Consider the following 13,617-nt stretch of genomic DNA (forward strand, 5'->3'; position numbering starts at 1 on the left):
GTTGTTGGCGCTGTTGTTATTGCTCTTACTGCTACTGTTGATATTGTTTACCACTGAGTATAGGGCTGTCACCACACCTTGCTCGCAGGGCATACTCTGCCATTTCTGAGACCTAGCCTTATGCGGGGGTCCGGGGGTATAGCGTATGCTCTCTACCTCATGTGTTTCTGGTTGCAAATTGCCTCGGTCAGACTGTTCAATGTTCGCAGCACTTTCCGAGATGTCTTGTCTTGAAATTGTTGTTTGGTTTAAATCATTGGGTATTACCCACTTATTGGTTCAATCCTTTCTTCTAAGGCTCCTGTCTGTGACTCTTACCAGCTATAGTCTGCAGGAGAACATACCACAGAGTCCAACCCAGGAGCCCGCATGACCCCACTCCATGCCCCCCTATGCAATCGTCCATTACTCTGGGGTGGTTGCCAGGCGGCCCCATGTGTTTTCTTCCATCTCCCATACCCTGGGCCCCAAAATACCTAAATACCTATTTACCGTACCCCATTTGCCGATCCTGGCTCGAAGGTATGCCCCTCCCTCCCCCTTCAGGGATGCTCCCAGGGCAGGCTACATGTACAGACATAGAGATCTCATAGTTTCTCTCCGGTGCTATCGACTCTGGTGCGACAGTCACCCCTTCTCTTCATACCTGCGACCTGATGAGACCCACTCATCCCAGACTACCCCTAATTCCCTCCCCGATCTCTCTCCTGCCCCGACACACTACGCTTCCCCCATGCCCCCTGAAATGTTCTGAACATTCCGCTTGTGTTGACCTCCACTGGCTGCTTGTTGCTGGCCCCTCTGGGCCCCCTCCATACCTCTTCCCCTCTTTGCTCGCTTGGGTTGCGGGCATGCAGGTTCCGACCCACAGCGCAACAGAGCTCACAATAGCGAGGTATTTACCCCGGGTCCTATAGACCTCAGCTATGTGTTTCATTTTTTGCATCCTCCAACCTTTACTTCCCATTCCCCACCCTAACCCCCACTAGCCTTCTTCTTCACTCCCTTCTATCCTAATTTATTATATTATGAGCTAGCCTGTCCTTATCCTATTTCCCTCACATTCTCTTTCCTGTCTCGCTTTCTTTGTCTCTTTGACTGACCCACTTGAGAGGGCCCTCTCCACAACCCCCTCCTCTCCACTTGTTGCCCCCTCACCCCTAATTGTCACTACTATAGTGCCTCTTCTTTTGGAGCGCTAGAGTAAAGGGGACCAAATGCTCCGGAATGACAGTTCCGCTGGCAGTCCTTTCGTGGAATGTTCATGGCATGATGCATTATAGCACTAGACAAAAAGTCTTATCCTACTTCCGGTCCAAAAAGGCGGACATCACTCTTCTACAAGAAACACATCTTTCTCCCTTGGAATCTGAGAAACTGCACAGAGATTGGGTGGGGAAGGTGCCCTTCAGCGGAACTCCGTCCGTGCACTGTGAGGCACAGGGCTCGGGGAGAAAATCCCCTTGTTGCCCCCTCACCCCAGAATTGTCACTACTATAGTGCCTCTTCTTTTGGAGCGCTAGAGTAAAGGGGACCAAACGCTCCGGGATGACAGTTTCGCTGACGGTCCTTCCGTGGAATGTTCATGGCATGACGCATTATAGCACTAGACAAAAAGTCTTATCCTACTTCCGGTCAAAAAAGGCGGACATCACTCTACTACAAGAAACACATCTCTTTCCCTCGGAATGTGAGAAACTGCACAGAGATTGGGTGGGGAAGGTGCTCTTCAGCAGAGCTCCGTCCGTGCACTGCGAGGCGCAGGGCTCGGGGAGAAAATGCAGGGTAGAGATTCTCATCCTTCGTTCCTTACAGTTCAGACTCCTCAAAACATGGTCTGACCCTGAGGGACGATACGTCCTTGCCAAGCTTAAACTTGGGGCCTCCACTGTCTGTGTTGGCTCAATTTACACTCCCACAGGCTCCAAACGCCTTTTCTTCCTCTCCCTAAATCGCTTGCTGACGGAGATTGGAGCTTCCCAGTACTTACTTGGTGAGAATTGAACCTGCCGCGAGACGCCATCCTAGATCAGACGGGTGGCCTTGATGTAGGCAACAATGCTGAACAGGCTCTCTTTGAGATGTCCTCTCGCATCATGGACTGATGGAACATTGGAGCCTCTCCCATCCATCAGAACGTGAATACACTTTTGTCTCACCGGTTCATGGGACCCAATCAAGAGTGGATTATTTCCTCATCACCCACCGGCTGCTTCATACGATTAGGGAGTCCCAGATTTTACCGGCCGCATTGTCTGACCATTCCCCGGTTTTATTGGTCCTATAGGTAGGGTTGGCGTCTCCAGGGCGGCAAAAGCAAAGCAAAACAAAAACGCTGTGGGATAGCGTTACTGGATGGACGGAATGCGGAACCAATCAAACATTCACCCCCAGTCACAGATCTGGGTTTAATCCATCCATTATTTTGCTCACCATGCCACCCCAGTTTGAATCCAGCCATATGCACATCAGTCTTGACCCTGTTCCTCATGGGAACAGTCCAGCCCGAACTGTCAGGCCAGGTTCTCCCTGGACCGGAAACAAGCATCCTGGGACCGGTTTCAGGGTTTCACCCCTCATCAGCCAGGCTAGCTTGAATCCAGTGGCACAGTGAGCCCGGGACCCACGTCTGGGCATACCCGGCGCACTTAGGGCGGCAAAAGCAAAGCAAAACAAAAACGCTGTGGGATAGCGTTACTAGCGTCATCCTTTTGTGTTGCTAAAGTTGCCCTAAGTGGGAAGGGTATGCCCAGACGTGGGTCCCTTGCTCTCTGTGCCACTGGAATCAAGCTAGCCTGGCTGATGAGGGGTGAAACCCCGAAACCGGTCCCAGGATGCTTGTTTCCGGTCCAGGGAGGACCTGGCCTGGCAGTTCGGGCTGGACTGTTCCCATGAGGAACAGGGTCAAGACTGATTTGCATATGGCTGGGTCCAAACTGGGGTGGCCTGGTGAGCAAAAGAACGATGGATTAAACCCAGATCTGTGACTGGGGGTGAGTGTTTGCATTGTCAGCACTCCGTCCGTCATCCTTTTGAGTTGCTAAAGTTGCCCTAAGTGGGAAGGGTATGCCCAGACGTGGGTCCCTTGCTCACTGTGCCACTGGAATCAAGCTAGCCTGGCTGATGAGGGGTGAAACCCCAAAACCGGTCCCAGGATGCTTGTTTCCGGTCCAGGGAGGACCTGGCCTGGCAGTTCGGGCTGGACTGTTCCCATGAGGAACAGGGTCAAGACTGATTTGCATATGGCTGGGTCCAAACTGGGGTGGCCTGGTGAGCAAAAGAATGATGGATTAAACCCAGATCTATGACTGGGGGGTTAGTGTTTGCATTGTCAGCACTCCGTCCGTCATCCTTTTGTGTTGCTAAAGTTGCCCTAAGTGGGAAGGGTGTTCCCAGACGTGGGTCCCTTGCTCACTGTGCCACTGGAATCAAGCTAGCCTGGCTAATGAGGGGTGAAACCCCTGAACCGGTCCCAGGATGCTTGTTTCCGGTCCAAGGAGGACCTACCCTGGCAGTTCGGGCTGGACTGTTCCCATGAGGAACAGGGTCAAGACTGATTTGCATATGGCTGGGTCCAAACTGGGGTGGCCTGGTGAGCAAAAGAACGATGGATTAAACCCAGATCTGTGACTGGGTGTGAGTGTTTTCATTGTCAGCACTCCGTCCGTCATCCTTTTGTGTTGCTAAAGTCTCCAGGGCGTAAGCCATGGCGTCTTCAGACTGCTAGATACCAGACACTGAGGGGGAAGGCACAACTACGATCCCACGTTACCACTTATCTACTCAACAACAAGGACTCAGTCTCCTCCCCATAGGAAAGTACCATCTTGCCTGGCATGTTACCCCCATTTTTACATGTATGCCAGTTTATTTTTGCCTGTCTCACTGAGATCCTGCTAGCCAGGACCCCAGTGCTCATAGTTTGTGACCTGAATGTGTCTACCTGTGTAGTGACTAACTGTGTCACTGAGGCTCTGCTAATCAGAACATCAGTGCTTATGCTCTCTCTGCCTTTAAAATTGTCACTATAGGCTAGTGACCACTTTTACCAATTTCAATTGGCACACTGGAACACACTTATAATTCCCTAGTATATGGTAATTAGTTACTCAGGGTATTGGGGGTCCAGGAGATCCTTATGGGCTTCAGCATTTCTTTTGCCACCCATAGGGAGCTCAGACAAACCTTTACACAGGCTGCCATTGCAACCTGAGTGAAATAACGCACGTTATTTCACAGCCATTTTTCACTGCTCTTAAATAACTTATAAGTCACCTATATGTCTAACCTTCACTTGCTGAAGGTTAGGTGCAAAGTTACTAAGTGTGAGGGCACCCTTGCACTAGCAAAGGTGCCCCCACATAGTTCAGGACCATTTTCCCGGACTTTGTGAGTGCAGGGACACCATTACACGCGTGCACTACATATAGATCAATACCTATATGTAACTCCGAATATGGCCATGTAACATGTCTAAGATCATGGAGTTGTCCCCCCATTCCAAATCTGGTATTGGGGAGTCAATGCCATGCCTCCCCGGGGCTCCACTATGGACCCGGGTACTGCCAAACCAGCTCTCTGTGGTTTTCTCTGCAGCTACCACTGCTGCCATCCCACAGACAGGGTTCTGCCCTCCTGGGGTCTGGGCAGCCCAGTCCCAGGAAGGCAGAACAAAGAAATTCCTCTGAAAGAGGGTGTTACACCCTCTCCCTTTGGAAATATGTGTTAAAGGGTGGGGAGGGGGAGCCTCTCCCAGCCTCCGGAAATGCTTTGAAGGGCACAGATGGTGCCCTCCTTGCATAAGCCAGTCTACACCGGTTTAGGGAACTCCCAGTCCCTGCTCGGTCCGCAACTGGACAAAGGAAAGGGGAGTGACCACTCACCTGTCTATTACCACCCCAGGGGTGGTGCCCAGAGCTCCTCCAGTGTGTATCAGACCTCTGCCATCTTGTTTCCAGAGGTGTGAGGGCACTCTGGAGGCCTCTAAGTGGCCAGTGCCAGCAGGTGATGTCAGAGACTCCCCGATAGGTGTTTACCTGACTAGATGGCCAATCCTCCTCCGAGGGCTATTTAGGGTCTCTCCAGTGGGCTTTTCCTCAGATAACGACTTCACCAGAATTCACCAGAGTTCCTCTGCACCTCTCTCTTAGACTTTTGCCAAGGATCGACCTCTGACTGCTCCAGGACACCTTAAAAACTGCAACAAAGTAGCAAGAAGACTACCAGCGACATTGTAGTGCCTAATCCTGCTGGCTTTCTCGACTGTTTCCTGGTGGTGCATGCTCTGGGGGCTGCCTGCCTTCACCCTGCACTGGACACCATGAAAAAATATCCTGTGGGTCGACAGAATCTTACCCCTGGTTCAGCAGGCACCACACTTCAGCTTCACTGGTACTCTGGGTCCCCTCTCATCTTGACGAGCATGGCTCCTGGAACACAGGTTGTGGACCCAAGTGACCCAGGCTGTCCAGTGGTCCAACTGTCCAAATCTGGAGGAGGTAAGTCATTGCCTCCCCTCTCCAGACAATAATCCTGTGCAGTACATAATCTGCACCTACAAGGGCTTCTGTGCACATTTCTATGAAATCCTGCATGCACAGCCGAGCATAGGTCCCCAGCACTCTGCCCTGCAATGCTCATCTCCCTGAATTTGTCTCCGGTGTCGTGGGGCCACCTTCTGCAGTGTTGAGATAACTGCCATGTTCAGCCTTCTTGAACCAGTGTTCAAGGACTCCTGCGGGTGTACCTGCTTGTGCATAGGCTCTCTACATTGCAGAGGGCCCCCTCTGTCTCCTCTCCAAAGTGGTGACATCCTGACCCTTCCTGGGCCCGGGCAGCACCCTTTTTCTTTGACTGCAACTCTTGCAGGTAGCAAGGCTTCTTTGCTGTATTTTGCCAAGGAAACAACTCTGCGTCCTCCAGCATGCCGTGGTACATCTTCTGCACAAAGGAGAAGTTCCTAGCACCTTTTGTTGTTGCAGAATCTTCAGCTTATTCCATCCAGAGGCAGCCATTTTGCACCTTTATCTGGGGTTTAGTGGGCTCGTGCCCCCCCTGGACACTTTAGCGACTCTTGGACTTGGTCCCCTTGCTTTGCAGGTCTTCAGGTCCAGGAATCCATCTTCAGGCTTTGCAGTCTGTTGTGGTCTTTGCAAAATCCTTTCTCACGACTTTAGTGTGTTTCTGAGGAAATGGTAGTACTTTACTCCTACTTTCCAGGGTCTTGGAGTGGGGTATCTTGGATGCCTTTAGGGTTTTCTTACACTCCCAGGGACCCTCTACACACTACACTAGGCTAGGCTAGGGGTCCATTTGTGGTTCGCATTCCACTTTCTTAGTATATGGTTTGTATTGCCCCTAGGCCTATTGCATCCTAAATTCTACAGTGTTTGCACTACTTTCTGACTATTTTACTTACCTGATTTGGTTTGTTTGTATATTTTGTGTATTTTACTTACCTCCTAAGGGAGTATATCCTCTGAGATCATTTTGGCACATTGTCACTAAAATAAAGTACCTTCATTTTTAGTAAGTCTGAGTATTGTCTTTCTTATGATATGGTCCCTATATGATAGAAGTGGTATAGTAGGAGCTTTGCATGTCTCCTAGTTCAGCCTTGGCTGCTTTGCTATAGCTACCTCTATCAGCCTAAGCTGCTAGAGCACTACTAATCTACTAATAAGGGATAACTGGACCTGGCACAAGTTGGAAGTACCATTTGTACCCACTAAAAGCCAGCCCACAATTCCTGTGGGCTATGGCAAAGGCGATGATAAGGGGACGGGTCATGAGGGACTCTGCCATTGCCAGTGCCCAGAGGCATGACAAGCAGCAGGCCCTGAAAGATAGCATAGCCCAGACTACGTGAATACACCTTAACCCCCTCCCCCTCCAGCCGACGTCACCCGGAACAGGCCAAAATGGATCTTAATGCTCTCTTCACCTCACAAGCAGAATAAGCGCTACAGCGGTTGAAAGGTCGTCACTATGTGCATGGAGAGAAGGCGGGACGTTTATCAGCTGCTCAACTTTGCCAAAGTGAGGCCCTGATGGCACGTTTGTCACACACCCCAGGCGATAGCTGACGAGCTCGGCCACTTTTTATCAGACCCTCTACACTCCTGAAACTGTGGAAGAGCATGATCAGCTGGCCAACTTCTTTGAGAAAGCGAATATAACTAGCCTTTTGGAGACAGGCAGGGCTTTTTTGGAAGGGGACCAAGCCGCTTCTCATGAACGAATTATCTACAGCCTCCAGGATAAGGTGGACGCATTCCTTCTGACGTGGGTCCCCTTCCTCTCTGTACCGGAGGACTGAGTGCTCACTTAATAGCTACCGGATTCTGAGTGCATTACAGCAACCCTCCTGCATAGGGGCTACACACCCGCATCGCCCATCTCTTCTGCTGTGTTTTAGCTGCATACATGAACATGTCCGCCTTTGGGCCTGACTCTACCTACTCACTGGAGACCCTCCCCTTTCCTTCCTCCCTCCCTTTCGCTTCTGTCCTCCCACTCATGTCAAACACACACTCCCAACCCTTCCCCTCCTCCTCCTCCCCCCCATTGGTCACTTCCACTTCTACTCCTTCTTCGTAATACCTGATTGTGCCTAGGCTTGTACTTATGGTTCTTGCTATCCCCTTCACTCTTGGCACCCCCCTGTATGTCTTCCCTTGTCGCCGTTACATTCCGTGTTATCCTCCGGAACATATGAGCGGCTCATAATGTGGCCACCGCTGTCTATGTCCTTATGGTTAGTAATTATCCTCTCCCCACTCCCCTGCACTCACCCCGGCTTTCCGCCATTCTGATTATCTCCCTCACACCCCACCACCTTCCCTTCACTTTTCCTTCTCTCCTGCTCGTATACTGTTGACTCTTACTTCTTTTTTCTTCCCCCACTTCTCCTCTCTCTCTCCTGTTCATTCATCAAATTCCCTTTCTCCCATCCTGGTTCTTCCTACCCGCCCCAGGTCTAAGACCCCTCCCAATCCGGGGCCCTGCATCACCACCCTTTATAGATGTACACTATTGGCCTCCCCTCTCCCTTCTTTCCATATCTGGTGATTCCGGGTATCCTGGTAGGGCCGAAAAACATATCGTACCATACGTAATTATCAACTCGCCCTAGACCTGCTCATTCTACTTTGACCTAGCCAACATACAATGGAGTCCCTGGTGGTTATATGGAGGGGTGGCTGAATACGTTGGCCCCAGGCTCCTTGAGGCCCCACATCCAACTTATCCTGGGCATGGAGTAGTTTGATGCCAGTCTTACACACTATGATATAGTCAACAACATTTGATGTTTCATTGGATTTTTTGATCTGATACAGGGCATGTAATGCTCTTCTGTCCACTTGCACTTTACATTATGCCCAATTATTTCTGTATTGTGGTGTCTGTACCGCCAGGATCATGTACTTTGCTACGTCGAATGGCTCTGTGTGCTGTCGTATTGTTTTGTTGAATAAAGAATAACAACACTAACACCCTATGAAAATGTTAATACAGGCATGGGAGAGGATGGCTTGAATAGAGGTTTTGAAGCATACGTGTAATCTGTAGACAGAGAAAGGATTGATTATGGGCAAGCAGGCAAATGCCATTCATTTCCAAACCGACCCTCAATGGCAATCAAAAAGTGATTTATTGTATATGAGATTAGATCCGGAAGTACCTGGAGAAATTATCTTTTAGACATGGCCTCAAATCCTGTCAAAGCTGAAACAGATTCCGGTAGCTTATATTTGGTATATGTTTGATGCAGTTGGTCTGCAAATGAAAGGGACTAATAAAATAATTTAGTTTGATTCCAAGTTTTTCCTAAAAGCGTAATCTCAGGTTTTCATTTAAAATATTCAATTTCCACATGCATTTAAAAAAGGTGACCTTTCTCAACAGGCATAGGACCATGCAGTTCAGGTTCTGTCGTAGTAGAGAATTTTCCACGTTTTCACAGTTTAGAATATCTACCACCTTCTGCCACATGACTTAAGAAAATAAGTCTTATTTCCTGTACTAAATATGAGGCAGGATTATTCCCACAGTTAGTTCATGTGAGCACAGGAATACAAATCCATTAATCAGACATAGAACTTAAGGCTGGTGTTCACTCATTGTCGCCCTAAAAAGGCAGTTCCCGTCTGCGTGGCTAGACAGAATGTGTATTGCCTGGGAGTCAGAAGCAGGATCAAGTGTAAATGTCAATTCCTGGTTCATAAATGTGTGAATGCCATGGGATATTTTTAACATGCTGTATATAACATTTTAGATTACACATTGTCTAGTACACTGGCAGACTAACAGGTGCCCCAAGAGGATGTTAACTAACTATGCGCACAATATATTGGTCATAGCAACAGCTCCTTAAAACAGTTGAGTGGTCAGCATAAAAAAGTGACCAGAGGCCACAATATGGATAGTGTTCACTGCCCAGTCCAACTGCCAGTGTAGAGCCTTCTCTGCCGGGATCGGTGATTCCGATGGAGGAAGGTCGGTATCCAGCCAGGACAGTGCTGCATGCAGTGCCAACCTGCTGATTACAGCCCGGTTCTTCGCCAGCCTTTTCATGACGGTCTCATCATCATGAAAAGGATGGCAGAGAAAAGGTGCAGGGGACATCAGGGGGGACATTGACTGCCCATGCACTTGAGAAGGGCAGTGTAGGGGTCCCCCTGCACAGTACCGTCACAATGCTCACTGTCTGCTGCACAGGCAGTGAGCATTGTGAGAGTGCTAATGCACCCTGTGGGCGGCAGCCTTTCTGCTGGCTTGATTACGAGCTGGGGACAATGCTGCTGCCACTTTCCAAGTTGGGCTGACAGACTAAACCTTGGTTTCCGCCCGTCAGCCCAGAGAGAAAGTCATAATATGTCTGGCGGGGAGGTTGCCAGGAAGACAGCAACCTCCCTGTCAGAAGACCCATCTGCCTTACTCATTATCAGGCCCTAAGTGTTGTGATCCCTTTCCTTTAGCTGTGGAAATCTTTTTTTAGATTAAGTTTGCCCCTTCAGTGCGTTCAGGGTTAAGTCAGATAAACTTCCCTGATTCTGCCCAGACCTTAACATCTTTAAATGGAGTGTCCAGAGAGCGCTAACTAAATAAAAGCAGAACATAAAAGTTTACATATGAAGGCCAATAGAAGTGCTATATAAATTTAAATAAAAAAGCAGGGAACAAAGACAAGAAAGACTACTTAGGCGCTTTAGTCAATAAAGAAGAAAAAAATATGTGGCTCTTTTTAAACTAATGTCCTTGACCACTGACCAGTCAAGGGTTTCTCTTTCGAATAATTCACCTACAATCGACTGTGATCATCTATGTTATAGTAAAGAATCAAAAAATAAAATGACCATAACTTTGCCGTGTCAATTCCAAAGCAAAATATATCCCTCTGTCATCTAAATCCAGTAGATATTGATTACATCCTATAAAAATCATAACCGACTAAAATCCACAGATGTAGTTAGGGAAATGTAGAATTTACATGGCTTCTTAAGCTATATTCTAGGATTGCTCCGAGGTCTGCTGTGTGAGACATTATTGATGCAAAAGTCCCTAAGTGTTATTTCAGTGCAATGCCATTGACCAATTGGCACATTTCCAAATACTATTTCTAGTAATTTCGCATAACATCCCATAGTATACTTACGTAAACATATTTCCCACATTTGTGTAGCAATGCACAATCAACCAGGCTCCAAATGTGAATATAGCCGAGTATAGCACGTACTGGATGGACTGAGCCATTCCATAAACAAATCCATTTACTGGACCGGCTTTCAATGCATCCCTGAGCAGCGAGGGAAAGAAAAAAACGTGCATGTAAGACCATCATTAACCAAGGTTAACAGAGCACAAATGACAATGTCTCAAGGGTTGTTTTTCATTGTAGCAAGTTGAATGCAATGTTTTATGACAATTGAATGTCTGTGTTCACTATCACATATTGAAAAGGAATGGGTCATTCGCTCTGTTAAGCTGCACTTAGATGTGCCTGTTTCATTTTATGAGTATAAATTCGTGTTCTTCTCACGTGTGATATTACAGCGAAATGTTTTACTCGTGAGCAAATCTAATCACAAGAGCTGGGAGTCAAAATTCCAATCAAGGATGCAATGGAAAGCTGTGTTTGTGGGTAATCACAAATGTTTGTAAGCCACAGTCCCTTGCAACCGGTGGGGATTTATTTCTGACAAAGGTAAGAGCAAATACATTATCAGGGTGAAAAAGAAGAACGAGTATTGCCACGTTCCAATGAAGAGAAAGAGAAAAACAATATTGTATAGATATGGACTATTTACAAAATATGTTCACATGTATAAAAGCACTCCTATTATACAGTATTAACACATGTGAAAATGTTTTTCCACCTGAGAATTCTGACATTCATACTTGAATTCGAGAACTACAGTGTAAATTAGCCCGGTATATGTATATCAGATAAGACCGTAGAAAACATGATTATGGCTAGCTTATCACAGATGGGATCTTAAGAAAAATGTTTATAGCCTGGGCAGACCTTATAATTTAATTAACCATCCTAAAACGAATATCTCAATTATTTTGTTTTTTACCAGAGAGCGAGTCTGTAGTGCTTTACTATAATCACACACTTGGTGAAAGCAGTACCAAAGTTTTAACTTTACATTGGTTCAATTTAGAGAAATTAATTAAGGTATATTTTCTCATCTTTCAGTGGTGCCAAGAACAAATATAATTTAACTCTGCCCGTTTCTGCACTCATTTATATACTTTAGATTTTGCATTACTTTCCTGAATCAGACCTTAATGAAATTCAGGTTTTAAAAATACCTGCTGGGCCAAATTAAGTACGTTGCTGGAAGGTAGGTGTATCAAATCCTTCCCCAGATAATATGCGCACTGTGAGTGCATTAAGCCTTTTACATGAAGAGGAATACGGTAAGGGAGAAACCTACAGATACTGATGTTCTGTCGTTTTCTGAACAGGCACAGGCATGCCTTTTTCACAGTGACAAGGGGGACTGTCAGAACTCTTTCAACAGTCACATCATGACCCCCTTTGAAGTCTTGTAAGGAAGGAGTCAGCTTGTAGTGGTGGTTAGAGGCACTACTAAAGTCCAGGCCCGAGCGTAGGTACACCGATAGTTGAGTCAGTCATCTTGAAAAACACCACATTGCTGTACAAGTGGATGGGCCAGCAAGTTATCAGGTCGCAGAAAGTATCGGTCAAAAGTAGGATGTTCTAACACCTCTGGATTTAAGAGAGATGCTCAAATTCTAGAACTCTTCAACTTCACATTTAAACTCCTGAACAAGAAAAGGGAACTGAAGAAGAAGAAAAAACATAAACCACAAACTTTCGTCCTGAATGGAGAAACACTCTGGACTTGTACCAACTTAGAAATTGTTGTCTCCTGGCCAGTGGCACTGCCCTTTCTACTCCTTCCAGGGGACAATACAGAGTAGAGTGGTTCTTTGGAACGTTTGTGGGCCAGTTCCACAGGCAGGTGCCATAATCAGGGGTACTCGGGGCTTCTGCAAGACACACGTATGTAATGTCCTTGTTCCAGGGACAAACCTTCTTCTATTTATTACCTGCTGTATGCACTGGACTGATGTAAGGATGAAGGGTAACAAGAGTGTCATGGAACAGCAGATCCTGTGGGCTTGTAGAGGGAGCATTTTGAGCAATCCCTATTCAATGGAAAGGGGTTAGGGTGAGGCTGGGTGCTTAGGACAGGGGGCACTCAAAGGATAAAACCCATGTGATTTTGGCTCTTGGATTTTACTGCCTGTAAAATGGGGTCTGGTGTTACTACCCAAGTAAACCGCTGTCTCCAACTTGTAATCATACTCCCAGACGTATAACAGAAAACAGAGCCTTAAGGTATTTCTGGAAGTCAGCAGCTGAAGTTCTGATTTTAATTTTCTTGCGTGCCAGCAATCCCATTACATTTTGGAGAATAAAGTTGTTAAACACATTGGGGAATGTTCACAGTCCCTAGCTGTATCGACTAATGAAAAGTTATTCCTAGTTTTAGGTATGTATGGTTTTGCTTTGTGCTCAGTTTTTGGAATACATTTGTATTATAAATTAGTATTAAAAATACGTTGAAGTTTTATACAGTACTGGGAGTCTTTATGATTGAGTTGTTTGTGGGCAGACATGTTGCAAGAAGAGGCTCATGTGCAATATTTTTGGATTGCTTCCACCACTGTGAGGTCTTCAGTTAAAAGTGGTCTGAACCACCTCAGTTTTGTGTACATTATTTTCAGAATGTGCTATGACTGAGAAGGGTGTTTATGATTGGAAAATGTGGTGACCTAATAGTTCTCTAGAACTCCTTTTCCAAAGAGTACGGCTTTAATATATATGACCTTAATTTTTAGTTCGGCATTAGGCGCGCCGTCTTGACAGACTTTAACACCCCACCAAGGTGCTGTTTGAAAATCCAGCATACATGGGGGTCTTCACCTGAACCAAATAATTTTCTCCTACTAAAGTGCCTGTGATAGGTATCGGAGGTCCACGTCTTTGGCGAAAACCCAAGACGTTGTAAAAAACCCACTGATCATAAAAATCTTTTCAATAAATTTTCAAACAGAAATGGGACCTGGCAATGTCCC

The 13,617-nt window shown here is 46.8% G+C and overlaps 1 protein-coding gene across 1 annotated transcript in view; it reads right to left on the reverse strand.

Annotated features, from left to right (window-relative positions):
* Positions 1-13,617, reverse strand: part of LOC138262020 (ATP-dependent translocase ABCB1-like) — a 1,142,744-nt gene that overhangs the window by 224,777 nt on the left and 904,350 nt on the right. The window contains exon 24 of the mRNA XM_069211672.1: positions 10,658-10,798. Coding sequence (XP_069067773.1) covers positions 10,658-10,798 — 141 coding nt within the window. The remainder of the gene's footprint in view (positions 1-10,657; positions 10,799-13,617) is intronic.

Source organism: Pleurodeles waltl, chromosome 10, assembly GCF_031143425.1.
Source record: "Pleurodeles waltl isolate 20211129_DDA chromosome 10, aPleWal1.hap1.20221129, whole genome shotgun sequence".
Lineage (NCBI taxonomy): Eukaryota > Metazoa > Chordata > Amphibia > Caudata > Salamandridae > Pleurodeles > Pleurodeles waltl.